The following is an 18,173-nucleotide window of genomic DNA, read 5'->3' on the forward strand; positions in this document are numbered from 1 at the left end:
GTATAAACAATACTCCTCACAAAGGGCAGATTTCAACTAAACTAGGTACACAGATGGCCAAAGGAAAAACTGATTAGTTTATGATGAATGATTCTTTTTTATAAACAAAATCTGTAACTATTGGGAAGTGGGAAGAATTGATTGTGTTTCAAAATGGTTTGGCTTACTTCAGAACTTTTTGAATTATTTTGGCTGCTGTGGTGGAATTTGTTGCTGGTGTCAATATGTGAGCAGAATTTTCAGAGCAGGTTGTTTGATTTGGATAGGTCTGAAGCCTCCTCAACTAGACAGGAGACCGGAATGAAAAGATTTAGTAGTTACAAAACATTAACCGGGGGACAGAAGCCTCGAAGAAGAACTGTACATTTACACTATTGATAGCACAACTTGATGCGCATATTGACTCTACTGAGTGCCTTCTTCACTTGTTACAACTTGTGTAAGGTATATTAATGAGGGTGGGGTGAACCGTTTCATGGGTAATTCTTAGGAGTTGAGACGGACTGCGGAAGAGTTTAACGATGGCAGCAGTTATTTTGATGTAGTTCGATAAAATGTTGGCACCTTGCAGGAAACCGGTTTTCCAAGCTCAGCGGCTCCAACTGGGCAAGCGCTGGAGTCCCATTAAGACGAAGGTCAGAATTATATGGCCGTTCGTTCTGGAGAAGGGTCTCTATTTCTCTCTACAGAGATGCTACCATTACCGCTGAGTTCTCCCGGTAATTCCTGTCCTTTTTTTTGTCTTGTACACAGGACATTACTACCCTAGAAATTTTCGAGCAGGTGAGGAGCGCGTGCGCACTAATTCTATAAGGTTTGGGGTGTTTGAGAGGAGGAGGTGGAGGCGCATGCGTACTGTTTTAGGGCCCGACGGACATACGGACAACCTGAAACGCATGCGTACTGACCCGGAGGATGTGCTTGGGGAGAGGAGTGGTCGCATGCGCAGTAGCTGGGGAAAGACCGGTGTGTGTGTGTGCGCGAATGACGTCGTTGGGGAGGCTGCAGAGGGTAAGAGAAGCTCCGCCGTTTGTTTACTTTCTCCACAGCGAAGCTAGAGCCGTGTCCCTGCACGCTCGAACGCTGAACCTCGGGCTCAGAGAGAAGGAGCGGGCGGCGGAGTCTCCTCCTCCACCGCCGCTTCTGCTCTGTCCCGTTCGCCGCTCAGGCGGACCGAGGCCCTGGCGTCCTTCCTCCAGCCTCGCATTGGCGAACTCGAGTTGCGGGGAGCTGGCTGCTCGGTGTCGGCCAGGCTCACAGCAGCTGCTGGGGAAGAGTCAGAGCCAGGTGGTCTCCGGTAACCTCAGCTCCTGCTCAGCATTGCGCACGTCACTTATTTCTGCAATGGTTAACGGAGATGCTGCAAACTTCTGCAGCCCCCGATCTACACCCCACACTATCCCCCCCGATCTCCTCATTCTCCCCACCACCTCTCACTGCACCCCCCGATCTCCTCATTCTCCCCACCACCTCTCACTGCACCCCCCGATCTCCTCATTCTCCCCACCACCTCACACTGCGTCCTCCCCGATCTCCTCATTCTCCCCACCACCTCACACTGCGTCCTCCCCGATCTCCTCATTCTCCCCACCACCTCACACTGCGTCCTCCCCGATCTCCTCATTCTCCCCACCACCTCACACTGCGTCCTCCCCGATCTCCTCATTCTCCCCACCACCTCACACTGCGTCCTCCCCGATCTCCTCATTCTCCCCACCACCTCACACTGCGTCCCCCGATCTCCTCATTCTCCCCACCACCTCACACTGCTCCCCCCCGATCTCCTCATTCTCCCCACCACCTCTCACTATCCCCCCCGATCTCCTCATTCTCCCCACCACCTCACACTGCGCCCCCCCCGATCTCCTCATTCTCCCCCACCTCCTCTCAATGCAGCCCCACCGATCTCCTCATTCTCCCCCACCTCCTCTCAATGCAGCCCCACCGATCTCCTCATTCTCTCCCAATGCAGCCCCACCGATCTCCTCATTCTCTCCCACCGCCTCCCAATGCAGCCCCACCGATCTCCTCATTCTCTCCCACCGCCTCCCAATGCAGCCCCACCGATCTCCTCATTCTCTCCCACCGCCTCCAAATGCAGCCCCACCGATCTCCTCATTCTCTCCCACCGCCTCCAAATGCAGCCCCACTGATCTCCTCATTGTCTCCCACCGCCTCCCAATGCAGCCCCACTGATCTCCTCATTCTCTCCCACCGCCTCCCAATGCAGCCCCACTGATCTCCTCATTGTCTCCCACCGCCTCCCAATGCAGCCCCACTGATCTCCTCATTCTCTCCCACCGCCTCCCAATGCAGCCCCACTGATCTCCTCATTCTCTCCCAATGCAGCCCCACCGCCTCCCAGCCCAATCTCCTCATTTTCCCCACCACCTAACACTGAGGCCGTCCCCCGATCTCCTCATTCGCCCCCACCACCTCCCAATACATCCCCTGATCTCCTCATTCGCCCCCACCACCTCCCAATGCAGTCTCACTGATCTCTTCATTCTCCCCCACCACCTCCCGATGCAGCCCCACTGATTTCTTCGTTCTCCCCCACCACCTCCCGATGCAGCCCCCCCCAATCTCCTCAGTCTCCCCCACCACCTCCCGATGCAGCCCCCCCAAACTCCTCATTCTCCCCCACCACCTCCCAAGGCAACCACCCAGTCATCTCATTCTCCCCACCACCCCACACTGCAGCCCCCCTGATCTCCTCATTCTCTGCCACCATTCCACACTGCAACTCCCCCAAATCTCCCTCACCACCTCCCAATGCAGCCCCCCAGGTATCTCATTCTCCCTGCCACCCCACACTACTGACCCCCTCGATCTCCTCGTTCTCCCCCAACAGCACCTAATGCAAGTCCTCGTCTTCCCATTTCCCTCCTGCCCCACCATGATCCTGTTTCCACCATCACTGCTCCCAATGCACCCCATTCCTCCTCCTCACCACTGCCCCTGCATTTCCTAGTTTGGTAACCCCTCAGTTAGTTCTTCAGTTGGTTCTCCCACCTATCCACACTCTACCCATTTGGTCCCCTTCCTCCCTCCCAGTTTACCCATTTGGGACCTTCTGCATCTCCACCCAGTAGGTTCTGCCCTCACACCTCTCCAGCCACCTCATGGGTTTTCTCCTCCCCCCACTTTACCCACCCAGTCAGTTCTTTTCCCTCCACTCTTTCCCCCCCCCCCACACCATTTCCATCACCCACCCAGTCAGTACTCCCTCTCGCCCCCAACCCCCACCTCCCAGTCGGTTCTCCTCTTGCAGTGATTGCAGATGTGTGTTCAGGGAAAGTAATTTAACCTGCATCACGATATTCCGCCTTTTAGAAAATCTGTAATTGTACGTTGTTAAAGCGCTTGCATGGGTCCGTTTAAGATGTTTTGCGTTCTTATTGCAGTTGTATGTACAACCCACCCAGTCAGTTCTCTCCCTTCCCTCAGATTCCCTCCCCCACCCCATTCAGCTTCAGTTTTTTTTCAATAAATTCTGCTCTTGAAGAATTGCATTCAATCCCAAGCAAGTTTCTGTATTGGTTATGAACGCGTGGAATATAACAGGACTACATTTCCCAGCTTGCCCTGCTGTTTGTCTCTCATAGGAAGAATGTGCATATTTCAGCACAAAATTGATTTGGTTCTCTTGCTGATTCAATTTCTGCATTCTTTGATGTTGGCTGTTTGTTTCAATTGTCGCTCACCCTGATTTTTCAGAGGTTTTTTGTTTGTTCAGTCTGCATCACTGTTTTGTTTTCATGACTGTTTTCTATTGGCTACCAATGATGTAAGGGGTCAGTATTTGTTCTCAGTTTTCAGGTTAAGAATACGCTTTGTATGCTTAAAAGCCTGCTAGTTTTCCATGATTTGGAACAACAGTATAAAATTAAATACGTAACTTAGTTATGTCTAATTTGGCTAACACAGTTAAAGGGCACACCTTGTTTTAACACTGAGAATGCTGGTTGATAGCTTTATATGTACAATGTAAGATGCATCATTAGCACTCAGGGTAGAACCCTTCTGATTTAAGACATGGGTGTTGAATTACATATGTGGAATTATACAGTTTGGATTAGTACAAGAGAACATACTGTGAGGTGATTATGAATGTATTTTTATAATTTCTTGGACATCTGGAAAGCTTGCAACTTGACTATTCTGTAGAAATTGAAATCACATTGCATTTGTATACATAAAATATTTTCATCCCTGTATTTTTGCCCTAAACCTGATAATGTCAGTCTTATTTAATGCACAATACTGAGTGCCTTTTTTATATTTCCCAAGTCATAGTTACTTTAACTAAGCCAAAGAAAATGCCTAAAACCATCTATTTACACAAAAATATGGATGACACTTACAAACTGCATCCAAAATACACTTTGTGTAGGGCATTTGATCTGTTTTTCCTAATCAACCTGTTCAGAGATGTTATTATACACCTCTGGAGCAGGTGGGACTTGAACCCAGGTCTGTGGGTCTGGGGGTAGAGAACACTACTACTGTGTCACAAAAGGACCCTGGTAAAGTATTTGAAGTTCGTTCTTGACTTAGCTCAGTTGGTTGCTTGTTTTATAAGGTGAGAAATAGGCAACTGGTAATAGATATTGCCCCAGTAAGAGAGGTTTTTATTTTGTGTTTGTTATTCATTTATTCCTAAAATAGTTGAGTCATTAATCTATCCAGACTTAGTTTGAATAGTGAAGGACCTATTACTAAAATTTGCTTACATTTCCAATGTCTATGTATTTTTCAGGGTTTAAATTTTTATTTTATTTTTGCTACTTAAAAAGGAAACTTTAATGTGGGGCTCCGATAAGTCATAGTAAATCTGGAGCAAAACTGTTTTTATCTTGTAAGTCATTAAGAATACAAGCAAGAAAGGGCCAAAAAGGTGGCACAGTGGTTAGCACTGCTGCCTCACAGCACCAGGGATCTGGGTTCAGCTCCACCATTGGATGACTGTCTGGGTGGAGTTTGCATGTTTTCCAACTGTCTGCGTGGGTTTCCTCTGGGTGCTCTAGTTTCCTCCCACAGTCCAGAGATGTGCAGGCTAGGTGGATTGGCCATGCTAAATTGCCCATAGTGTTCAGGGGTGTGTAGATTAGATGGGTTGCAGTAGGGAGGGTCTGGGTGGGTGCTCTGAGGATCAGTATGGACTTGATGGGCCGAAGAGCCTGTTTCCACACTGTTGGGATTCTGTGATCTGTGATCTATATGAACCAGGGACCTGAGAATGATTCCAGCCTTGGTTAACTGTGCAAACTCCGTGCAAACTCCACACAAACATTCACCTGCGTCTGCACGGATATTCTCCCGAGCGCTCTGGTTTCCTCCCACAGTCCAAAGATGTGTAGACTAGGAGGATTAGCCATGGTAAATTGCCCCACAGTCTCTGCAGATGTGGAGGCTAGGTGGGTTAGCCATGGGAAACGCAGGTTTACAGGGAAAGGGTAAGGGCGATCAGTCTGGAGGGATGTTCTTTGGAGGGTCATTATGGACTCGATGGTCCAGATAGTCTGCTTCCACACTTTAGGGATTCTAAAAGACAATGGTAAGCATGGATTATTGCATAGTGACAAGACAATAATTTTCTTGGGCTTCTGTGGAAATTTCAAAAGACCTGCAAAAAGTTGACTGATTTAAATTATTGTTTAAAGTACCACATCACCATTGTAAAATGTACAAATCTTTCATGTCTAATAAAGTTTTAGATTTTGTTTTAAATATTATATGGTCTTTGTATGCAGTGTATCCACTGTGTTAATAATGTAATTGAAACCATTGTCAAGACTCTCAACTGCCATTATGGATGCAATAGTTTGTATTTCAACACCTGATTTTGTAAGGAGGATATGAAAAATTTTGTCTTTTCACTCAATTGGCAGATTCTAAGATGAAAATTCAGAAATCCAGGGTTGTTCGATGTAAAGCGCTCAATGCAAATAGAGGCAAAATGTTTTCTCAGATAAACTGTGTACATTACAGTTCTTAATTCTGAATTGTCTTTGAAGTCATGAGTACAAATGCATAAGTAACCGACATGACAGAAGGCTCTGTGATATTTGAAATTTATTTTGTCAGATGTGTAATCGCAGAATAATGTATATTCCTTTTATTTCATATTTTGCTTTTGTTTTGCTAATTGTAGTGAATGTTCGAATTAGCCAGCATCAAATTGGCAAATTCCCCTTAAACATTGTTTCGAATCAGAAGTTGACTTTATCTAACTAAAAATAAATTAACTGTGAATATTAATAATTGTCAAGTATTATAAACTTACTTTTTGGAGCTGAATCAGACGTTGATTTATAAGTTTGAATTCACGATTGCTAATTTGATAGAAGTTGTAGTTCAAACAGGATGAGGTACTGTTTTATTCAAACTTTAGATGTGGCTAATATGAAACTGCTTAATTAGGAATAATTTTCTTTATATTAAACATGATCTGATGTAGTGTTTTAATGTTTCAGCATGCAAATGGAATGCTGGAATTAATTGCAAGAGAATATTTTATATATGAAAAGAGGTATTTTTGCTGCATCTCTACAGGTCATTGGTGAGACCACATCTAAAGAACTTGTGCAATTTTTATATTTGTTTTGAGAAAGGATGTGATTGTGTTAAAAGCAATTCTGAGAATGTTCACTGAACTGGTTTCCAGGATAAGCGGGGGGAGTGGGATGATTATCTTATGATGAAAGGTTGGGCCTTAGTTTGGAGTTTAGAAGAATGAGATGGATGCTGAAAGCATTGCTCTCCCTTACAAGACTGTCTGCGGTTTGAGCCTCTGGAATTTGCTTCCCTGCAAAGTTGTGGAGGTAGGTATTTGAATAAGGCAGATGTAGATATTTTCTGGACTAACAAGGGAATTGAAAATAGGCAGGAAACCAGAGTGGAAGGCACAATTAGATCAGCCATGGTCTTATGAAAGTGGGACTGATGGAGCAGCCCAAGGAGTCCAATAATGTACTCCCAAAATCTCTGGCTTCAGTTGCTCCTCTGAAGAAAGGAATGAAGGGAGGCTGTCAGTTTCTCCATTGTTCGGCTTGTTGTGAAAATACCTGGCAGTAAGTTGCCTCATGCTCTTTCAGATGATGTTTTGTTTTCTGCAGAGAAATAACATTTAAAATGTAGCTACATATGAAGGAAAAATTGTGGTGTATAAATAAGAGTGCACTATTTAATCAAAAGTACATGTTATATAGATTAAAAAGATTTATTTATTGATGAAAGATAACTTTTCTGTAAAGTTGTGGATGAATACCTGTAGAAATGGACATTTAGCAGAACTGGTTTTATGGATTTTGCAATATTGTATGAAGTCAGCTTAATAACATTGGCTGTTTATCAGTACAGTTGGAAAGTGTTTTTTGTGTTTAGTAGATTCCTCAACTGGATAACGTGCATAAATCTATTTTCCTTTTTGGTGTGTTGGTTTAAAAAGTATTGATTGCCAACTTTACTAGTCGAACAGTAATTATGGTATTTCTGACTTATGCAAATGTAAAAGTGAAGGGCTTCACCATGGGTCATAACTGCTGAAAGCTGTTGTTTCAAATCCCACTCTGCAAATTAGATTGCCATTTCAGTGCAAAAATGAGAAGCACTGAACTGTTGGGGTTCTTCTCACTTGGGGGGGGGAAAAGAAACGATGGAACCCACATCTTGTCTATCTCCACAGATGGGCAGGGGCATGGCACTTTTGAAGACGAGCCGAGCAGTTCCTCCTGGTGCCCAAGCCAATATTTTAGTGCTCTCAATGTGAATTAAACAGATTATATTATTCATTGATGTTTGGGTGCAATTTGGCTGTCACAATGAGAACATGTTTTTGAAGGTACTATACAAAAATGACTAAGATGCTTTGAGATATTCGAAGTTCTTTTATCTGTGCTGATAATCAGGCAGTGATCTCAATGTATTTACCTAGGTTTCTGAAATGCTAATCTTCAAACAAACACGTCTGCTCAGAAATTTCTTTCCTGGGTCTCAACTAATTACATGAATGTAACTTGACCAAATATGCTGTTATTTTTTAGTGTTTGTTATTAGCTTCAATCAAAGTTGGAATTGACTTGCTGAATGAAAGGAAAACCACTTTCTGTGTTTTTTTTCATTGAAAGAGCTATATAACTTGTAAATATGGCAGGATTGTTGTGGATTTATGCTTGTTATCCAGTCTTTGACTTTCACTTTCAAATTAGTAGGTTGAGCAAGTATTACTCAGGTCTATTAGTATTCATTCAGAAACCCACAAAATGTCAGGAAATAGAATTAATATAAACCAGAAAGCTAGACACCCTACCAGAGCAAATTGTCTTTGCTGATTATTGGGTGCCAGCATCACACTGGTACATCACCTAGGGTTTCTGTTTATTTTAAACTGTACATTAATTTATGTGGGACTATCAACAATGCAACTGTCTCAGATCCTGCCTTCATCTAGAGCTCTCATATACAGGCTTTTTAGGGTAATGTGAGTAAACAGGAACCCTAGCAAAATGACACTGTACAGTCTTGAACTGTAACTGCTGTTTGATTGAAATGAGGTAACAAGTGGCTTGGCTACATGTGGACATTATGGACAGTTACAGTGTATGTCAAATAGACAGTGGCTAAAGATCCAACAACACAAATCATTTGAAATATAAAGTATTTACATTTTGTGAAAGAGATTAGGTATATGTTCATGCATTTCTTTTCAAAACTGCCCTTTTAAGTGACTTTAGAAAGAAGTGCTGAGTTCGCATTAATGTTTTAGTCGTCCCTGGATGTGTGTCAAGTTCTGCTGTTACTGCGTTTCGACTGTAAATTCAAAGCTTCTTTGCAATGTTGGCATAACTATTGATTTACGATTATGTTTTTAAGTTGTATAACACTATATACCAATGCTTTCAATGTGCTGTTAAGTTTCAAAAGTTGAAATCTGTTGTGATTCGCTTTGTTCCTTCAATTTGTTTTCTCCTGCTTGGTAACCGAACACATTCTTTTTCCAGTAATAACATCGGCTGGCATCATAACTATTAGGGCCTCTCAGTGGGGTTTGAAATCACTGGATTTGAGGAGTCTGTGTTGTGGTGAGATTTATTGCGTGGCAATTTGAAGATGGCTTTGAACATTGCTGTGATTTTCTAGAAGTGGAAGATATAGCAGTGGTTTATTTAAAGTCTTTGTCGAAAGCTAAATTGAGGGCATTAGCAGATGTATTTTGAAGGTTAAAGTAAAAGCAGGATCTGGTGACGATGAGATATCATGAGTGATTATCCAACGTTTGGAATTAGAAGGAAGGAAACCCGAAATTAGGGTTTCATAGCTGGAATTAGCAAGAGTGAGTTAGAAATGAAAATAATGAGATATTAGCAAGTTCAATTGATGGAGCAGAACAAATATCAACTTTTGCAATATGAGATAGTCTATATCAATACAAAGTCACAAGGATTGGAATGCAACAATATGCTGCGACATTTCAATAATTAACTGATGAAGTCTTCAATGATTTATGTAACTGTGGTAATTACAGCAATGATTTGGTGGTTTATTTAGTGAAACCTGGGAAATGCATCACTTGACTGATCGGCTGTTAAAAGCTTTCAATCTGGCCGAATGAATTTTCCAAGGCAAAAGTAACTTATGTTGGCCACACTAAGGGAGAAGGCAAAGTTTCATCTATAGAAGTTAAATTAAAGGCTACCTTAGCTTTTCCAATGCTTGGGAGAAAACTTTGTGCTGTGTTGGTGTGAATGGATTTTTCTTTCCCATTGGATGAAGAGTTTATTGCCTGCTGACCAAAGACACAGTTACAGGGCAAAGGAAGTGGGGAATTCAGCTAATTGCAGTTTGAGGATGGTTGGGTTTGGGAGAGGGGTGAGGCCTTCGTGTTATTTGAATAGATGGATATGAAATTTTTAAAAAGTAAAAAGCAATTGATTGAGAATCAGTTTAGGGAGGCAAGCAAAGTGAAGGTGGATGAATTGAGTTTGCTGCAGGATATTTAGATGAATAAGATTTTAAATTAACTTAAGTTTTTGTGAAATATTTTATTCATGTCCAGGGACAGAAATGAATAACAGTTTTTCAGCTGCAGACTAACTGAGGCAGGTGCAGAATAGTGTGTTGTTCTCATAATGAAATATGAAGCCATTGCGAAAGGGAGGATATGCGCTTGTCATGGTCAGTACTCGCATGAAGATATTACAAACATTAAACTATAAATCATTACACTCTCCTGTGGTCATTTATTTTTTGCGTGTGCATGTGCACTATATGGGGATGAGAATGTGGATGTTCCTAGCTGATAGGATAGATTAGATATACTCTCTGTAAACTTGTAGAGGCATTGATATTTTTTGTTGCTGAGAAATAATTTTAAAATCTAGAGGCATTGTAATGAGTGAGTGGATTGATCATCAAAAAGGTGGCATTAAATATTGGGAGTCTTGGAGACTGTAGTCATGATCAAGTACATTTGTGTGTGTGAAGTGGTTTGAGAAGTTTTCAGGCAGTGCAGAAATTGAAAATGGTGATATTTCTGGCCAAAGCAGAGCTAGAAATTTATGAAACTCTCAATTTGCTTGCCTGTGCTAAACTAACACATTGTGTAAGTTTGAGCTGCCCTGCAATCCCAACCCATTGGAGATACTGGTTGGAGACAACTGATCAGTTACCCAATGAGGATGTTGGAATTTATTGTAGCTTTGATAAAGTTGGTCATTCATTGCAATTTTGTATAATTTCAAGAGAGCATCACAGAACAGATTTGTATGTGGCTTTAAAAAGTCAAGGTCATTTATAGTTAGTTGTTGACATTGTCAAAACTAACCTTTGATGTAGCTTGCTAAATACCATTGTCTATGGATCTGGTTCATCATAACTTGAAAGAAGTCAGTGTTAATGACCATTGGATGTCTTCTGAAGTAAGTAAGCTGAAGGCCCCCTTGAAGGCAGTTGCAAAGTCCTGTTGCTGGTGCTTGTTGCCATTGCATTTGAAAAAGAGCAATTCTTTTCCCTAAGTACTTTTGCCAAAGTGTGATCCAAGAAGTTACATTGAGAAAATGCTGGCAGGGGGAAATGGCAGTCACTGCAAACTGCTGTTGAAAATTAGCTGGTTGCGGGACCAGCTGAGATGCATATCCAGTAGAAATTCACAGTTGTCTGTAGTCCATGTAACCATTAGCTGAATTCCTAGTGGATATGGCGGCTGACACAGGCATTATTTAACATGATTCCTGAACTGTTCTACCATGAAAAGTCGAGTCAGCAACAGTTGGAGAAATCTTGTATAGGATTACCTTATGGTTGAGGGAAAATCAACAAAGTAGGAGAAGGCCGATGATTCCTGTCACCTGCGAAAATCAAAGGGCAAATTTACCACTATTGTATTTAGAAGTCAAAAGTCAGCTTTGGCTGGAAGGATCTGGATTAAAACCCTTCAGTTTAATCTGAAATGATTTTTTTTTCCCAAAGAAATTAAATTTAAAACATGAAGATTCCATAATCCTCAAGTGTTCATTGTGAGTAGCCACCTGATTTTCAAAGACATAAGGCCGATGTATATTTTTAGAGGAGTGGCAGGCCTTGTTGAGAGTCCTATTGTTCTAAAATAGAACACGAGCTGAAAAGACTGGCGAAAGAGAACATTGTTATGAAAGTAGAGCAGTAATTAAACTACTCCCACAGTGGTTGTACCGATTGTGTGCAGATTATGAAGTAACTGTAAATCAGGTAGTAGAGTGTAATTCACCCAGTAATTTTCAAAGGTCAGGGAGCTGTTCATGGTTGTCAGGAGGCCAGACTTTTGCAAAGAGATTCTGACGGGCAACTGCTGTTTGAATTAGATGATCTAAATTTGGCTACTAGTATCCAAATAGATCTACTGTATTTCATTTTCATAGTCTGCCGTTTAGTGTTTCATCAGTCCCCAGAATTTTGAATGGTAATAAACTAAATTGTGCGTGGAATTTGCATGACATCCTTATTTTAGCTTCATGTAGACAGTCCCCAGATGACAAGCAGTGGATGTGCTTTAGTGTGTGGGAAAACATAGAGTTCAGGTTAAAGTAGTCAAATGTGAAATGGTTTGAAATTCTTTCAAGTATTTGAGTCGCAGGTAGACAAAGGAAGTTTACACCGTGTCGGAATAAGGCTCAAGCAATTAAATAAAAGAGAGTTACGCCCTCTGAATATCTCAAGATTTAATTTTTCTAGGTCTTGTCAGTTGTTATGGCCAATTCATAGTGAATTTGGCAAGTGTATTGCAGCCATTGAACAAACTCTTCAAGGTGGATATTCCATGTTTTGAGACAAAGCATTCAAGTTATGTAAAAATAACCTATATGATGGTTTGTAGTACATAATGAGTCCAGAAAAATGGTGCTGACATGTGATTCCTCTTCATATGGAGTAGAAATGGTAAGTTTGATTGCTTATGGGTTCCCAGTGGAAATTGTCTGATGGTTTTACTTCTGTTCTGAAAAGTTTTTAGACTTCATGAAAATGAATGGGGTGAAACATATGAGAATGCCATTGTTTAAATCTCTGTCAAATGGAGCAGCAGGATACATGGTATGAGTTGTGTGATCTTGTGTTAGATAATGGTGAGGGGAGAGGGGTTCCATTTGATTCATGCTGGTGAGCCAACTTGTATTCAGTGTAAAGTGTGATTTTTGGAGTAAGAAGATAGCATTAATACTTGGATATTGGCAGAACAGCTTACTAGGGACCCTTTATCTTCAAGAATATATGACTGTTGCAACTGGATGGCCAACAAGAATACCAGCTTTAGAAATTGGACTATTTGTTTTTATCGGCAAGATTGAGTTGTCAGGCGATTAAGAGTTGTGTTCTCTGGAGAGGCAGAAATGTAAATCCGGAAAGGTACAAACCACAGTTATGTGATCTTTAACAGTTAGGGATGATTATACCAATGTCTTGTGAGAAGCTATGGTGTCTATGGTTAGTAAGCAACATACAAGACACAGTGAAAAGATGTAGAGTATATCTGTGGGGAAAAAAGGCATTACGAATACCTTTGCGACCATGGAGTTAACTGGCTGGAATATACCTAAGCTGTACATTGATTTGGAGCAATTTGAAGGGAAACAATTATTCATTGCGATAGCAATTTGAGGAGATAGGTGTTTATATAACAAATTAAATAACTAACAAAATTTGATTTGTATTGTTTACAAGCGTAAAACACTGGAACAAGGAGCAGGAGTAGACCATCCAGTTGAGCCAGCTGTGATCTTCAAAAAATCATGGTTGATCTGATTGTAATCTCAAATCTACTTTCCTACTTTCCCCCAATAACAAGAATCTCTCCAATTCTGCTTTAAAAATATTCAAAGATTCTGTTTCTATCATCTTTTCAGAAAGAAAGTTCCAAAGACTCTCAATGAGTCTGAAGAATTTTGTCTCATCTCTGCATAAATGTGAGACCTTGATTTTTAAACAGTGACCCCCAGTTCTTCATTCTCCCATAAGGATACTATGGTTACTTTGCCCCAATTAAACAGATGGCCTTCACTGTCTGAATGTACAGATATTAAGGAGAGTTGTATGTGTACATTCAGACAGTGAAGGCCATCTGTTGAACTGGGGCAAAGTAACCATAGCCCAAGCCAAAGATAGACACGTACGGGAATTTCCACTGTGAGCTCACATGCAATCAAACTTATTTCAATTATGCAGTACACTGCTGAGAACATACCTGGGGATTGTGTAGTGTATTGAAAAAAGGATATAAATGCTTAAGGTCACTTCCTGTGTACTGAAACTGAGTCAGGAACAGAGGTATATCCATAGGGATAGGAAACTGTTGGCTGGTAGATTGTGGACGTGGTGTAACATATTCATTAAGGAAGGTGGAATGAAGTAGCACCTAGTAGCCAGTTGTATATGTGTGCATATATGTTTTATATATGTGAAATAAACCAGTTTGATCTGTCATTGACTTTCCAAGTGCAGTGCACTGTTTCAGTCTATCCTGCAAAGATATCAGGCTGTATTTATAAATGGCCACGCTACTTTAAGATTGATGGGAACACATGCGACTTTCACAATATCCACTCCGGACAGACCTGAAAACCAAGTAAATGCTTTGAGATATGGATAATCACACCCACTTGTTCATTTAAAGTTAAACTGTCAAGAGAGTAAGTATCACATGTTGGTCAATATGCCTTTCTCCTTTCCCCTGGGCCTTAGAGACTTTGAAATTCATTGCATTTTCCTGGGAGCATTCAAAAGGTGAATTGAATGTGTCACTCAATTAAGACAACCCTATTTGTCTGGTACAGCAGTGTTTTATGTACATTGCCCAAACTACTACCTTTTATTTTGCTAAGGCATTTTGGGCTTGTGATAGATCAAATTGTTAAGATGTCACTGTTTGTGACCTGCCTAAAGGTGGTCACAAACAGTGACATCATGAGGGGCACCATTGGCAAAACCATTGAATCAGCTGCAAACAGCTACATAGCCCTAGGCCAATTGAAATGGCCAAGGAAGCTGGCTGAGGTAAAGTTGGCCATTTTCAGCATTACTTTGGAACCTTTCAGACGCCTTCCAATGACATTGCTGACAGATGGTACGACAACCAGAAACAGGAAATGTATGAGCTTAAACAGGAGCTTTTTAAAGAATGGGCAAAGTGAAAGCTCCTTTCTGTAAAGGAACTTTAGCCTTGCAAATCCATCCTAGATTGTTATGAGCATTGAGAGAACTTGATGCAGACTACAATGATTTTGAGGGAAATTTATAACAGTATTGATTATATGCACAACAAATGCTCAAATCCTTGCAGAATTCTTGAGAATGCCATTTATTGTCTGAACATAAGTTTTTATGGAATGCTTACTAAATTATGCACACGTAACTTCAACTTTCGGAGTATTGGAAGTTTCATTACATCTCCCAATATAATTGTTTCATATTAATTATGAGATTGCAGCACTGCATTAAGAGTGAAGTTAAAGTCACTATAGTCCCAGAGGATCATAGGGCTGTTGTCTTATTTGAGAGAGATGAATGGTGATGCTTTGAGTGTCACCTCTCCTTACGCAAGGGAAGATTTTGGGAAGGAGCATCCTTCGTGGCAACCTCAGCCGGTGTGAGAATTGAATCCTTGTTGTTGGTATCACTCTGCATCACAAAGCAGCCATCCGGTCAACTGAGGTCCATTCAAAAGTCTGATAACGAGGGAAGAAGCTGTTCTTTAATCTATTCATACATGTATTCAAACTTTTATATCATCTGCCCGATGAAAGAGAATGAAGGAGAGTATAACTGTGGTGGGAGGAGTCTTTGATTATGTTCGTTGCTTTCCCAAGGCAGCAAGAAGTATAGATGGAGTCAATGGATGGAAGGCTGGTTTGTGTGATGGATTGGGCTGTGTTCACAACTCTGTAGTCTCTTGCAGTCTTGGGAAGAGTAGTTACCATACCATGCCCTGATGCATCAGAGGTCTAAAAGGATGTTGTATGTGTGAGGCAATCACACTTTCCACTGGTATGAAAGATGAAGTTGATTTATCATTGGTTAGTATATTTGCAGTAGACTAAACAACAACCAGTGCTCACTTCTTCTGTCTCTGGAATTTGATAAATTGTTGCAGCTCTGCCAAAAGAATGATTGGGAGAGAGCCTTGGCAGTATGTGTTGATCAACTTTTCCTCTAATGTTGCAAATAAGCTCAAAATATTCAGCAGTGGGCCACTCTTAGTTACCGGGTTCCAGCTGTTCCAGTTCTTATGTTTTGTCAGTGATTTTTCATTTGTGGTTAGTTTCAAAGAATTGAACTGCTTTTGTTTTTGCATTAATATTTGCTGAATGCAAGTGGTTGGGTTATTGAAGACAAGGATAGATAGTAGGCATGTGTTATTTAGCCTATGGCTTTCAAATCTTCTGTAGAAGTATGCTTAACTTTACCGCTTTAAATGTTATGAAACTATGGTGTCTACATCCTTTTCACAAGTGTGACTTTGGGTATTGTGGCATAAATGGATGACTGGGTCTGCTTTGTCTTTTCCCATGCCGTTCCCTTACATAACAAATAACAATGGGATAAATATCCTGTTTAGTGATACTTCCGATACTTTTGTGCTCCTGAGATGCTGCTGGGCCTGCTGTGTTCATCCAGCCTCACATTTTATTATCTTGGATTCTCCAGCACCTGCAGTTCCCATTATCTCTGATACAATTTTAACCTCACTGCAAAGCCCCTTCCAGGGATGCCTAACCTGAAGAAGTTACCCTCCTCCCTCCGGACCAACCTCAGGGAATCTCTCTCCCATTGCAACTCTCTTGTAATCTCTTCGGCCTTGAAACTGCTCGACCATGTCCCTCCATCTTCGGTCCGCCTCCCCCTCTCTCCCTATTTATTCCAGAACCCTCACCCCATCCCCCTCTCTGAAGGGTCTAGGCCCGAAACGTCAGCTTTTGTGCTCCTGAGATGCTGCTGGGCCTGCTGTGTTCATCCAGCCTCACATTTTATTATCTTCAAATAACTCTACTGACTTGATCTTTGTTTAAAAGAAAACTACTGTCTTTTGGCAGGATGGGTTGAAGTTGGTTTAGTCTGCTGCAATTCATTCACTTATCTGTTTGTGGTGGTTTGTCCTTTTTTTTGTTAAACCAGTTATTTGGAATTGATTCCACTTTGCTTGCAATGACACTGACCAACATAAAAATGAAAATGTAATCATGCTGCAAGACCATTTACAATTTTGGCCCAAGATCATGTCAGTCGATGTCAGCTCATCTCTGTTTGGAGCTTAGTTCCCATAATGGGCATGCTTTGCTTTGTACAGTACCTTAAATTTGTAGATAGTTGTTTACATCAAGCAGGGCAGTTTTTTTCACATTTGCTAGATTATGACTTACTATTTTTGGAGTTGTGATTTCTTTGAGCATTTGTTACTTGAGAATAATGTTGAAGCATATTTGTAAGTTAAATTGGATTTTAAGTGTCTCAAGAAGCAAATACAGTAAACCTTTTATTATCCAGCACTTATGGAGTCTGCTGAATGATCAAATATTCTGGATCAAGAGGTCCACATAATCAATACAAAAACACACACACACTAATAGAAGTGTAATGCAGAGAGTATACACCACACTGTTATATTTTATTTACAGCATAAATCACTTTAAATATTTAAGGTAGAGTTGCACTGTTAGAAATTACTGGCAGGGAGCCTTCTCATCACACCATCAACTGACTACTTGGATATCATGATAGATGACGGTAGATCATGATATTTGAGGAGAAATTGACTCAAAATCGAATCAACTGTTGATATTTTGTGTGGCCATTTGATTGAGCAATGAGTATGTTTACATTGACGTAACTAAATTGAACAAACTATAATTGAATAGAACAATACAGTACACTGTTCGGTATTTGAGGTAAGCAATTGTGCTGGTTCATAAGGTGCCAGTTAAAACGAAGTTTGCTGTCTCATTTACTGATGTCACGGTATCATTTGATTGTGTGGCACCAAAGATACCTAGTAAAATTTATAGTCACAAGAATTTTCAGAAAAAGTATCCACTTGAGCCAAAGGTCGATGTTTGTTATTGTTGAAGGTCAATCACCTAGGCCCTAAGGCATCAATGCAGATGTTCCTCACGACTGTGACCTAGGCTCAACTGTGTTCACCGTTGATGTTCATTTCATTTTTATGTATCTTTTAGGTGTGCAGATTGTTGGCAAGGCTGACATTAATCACCCAAGCCTAGCATCCCTAATTCACTTTGTGAAGGTGGTGATGAGTCATTACTTGTGCCGCATGGACCTCAGCAGATGAAGCAAGTTCATGGTGCCGTTTAGGATGGAATTCTAGGAGTTTGACCCAGTGAAGTTAAAGGAATGGTAATTTAGTTTCAAGTCAGGATGTTGAGTCACTTGCAAGGGCAGTTGCAGGTGGTGCTGTTAATATGTCTGCTGACCTTGCTGTTCTTAATGGCAGAGGTTCTGAATTGGAAATTACTTTCAAGGGAGGTAGCTGCAGTGCATCTTGGAGTGTGTATACTGCTGCCGCAGCGCAAAGTGAAAATTAATATTTAAAGTATTAGATTAGATGCTGGGCTGTCAAGTGCAACGATTTGTCATAGATGATGTCACGCATCTTGATTGTTGTTGGAACTGCATTCAGCTAAGCGAGT

At 41.3% G+C, this 18,173-nt stretch overlaps 1 protein-coding gene across 3 annotated transcripts in view; it reads left to right on the plus strand.

Moving 5' to 3' along the window:
* The first annotated feature begins 764 nt into the window (after positions 1–764).
* LOC125465259 (rab GTPase-activating protein 1) overlaps positions 765–18,173 on the plus strand; it is a 205,985-nt gene continuing 188,576 nt past the window's right edge. Inside the window, exon 1 of one of the 3 annotated variants that reach the window (XM_059638399.1) lies at positions 765–783. Coding sequence is in view for 1 of the 3 variants with exons in the window: in XM_059638400.1 (XP_059494383.1) it covers positions 985–1,011 (27 nt within the window). In the remaining 2 variants the exon portion in view is untranslated. Of the gene's footprint in view, positions 784–928; positions 1,012–18,173 lie in introns of those variants that run through there. The other 2 variants (XM_059638398.1, XM_059638400.1) reach the window with 2 other exon arrangements.

The sequence above is a fragment of the Stegostoma tigrinum genome, chromosome 29, assembly GCF_030684315.1.
Source record: "Stegostoma tigrinum isolate sSteTig4 chromosome 29, sSteTig4.hap1, whole genome shotgun sequence".
In the NCBI taxonomy this organism is placed as follows: Eukaryota; Metazoa; Chordata; class Chondrichthyes; order Orectolobiformes; family Stegostomatidae; genus Stegostoma; species Stegostoma tigrinum.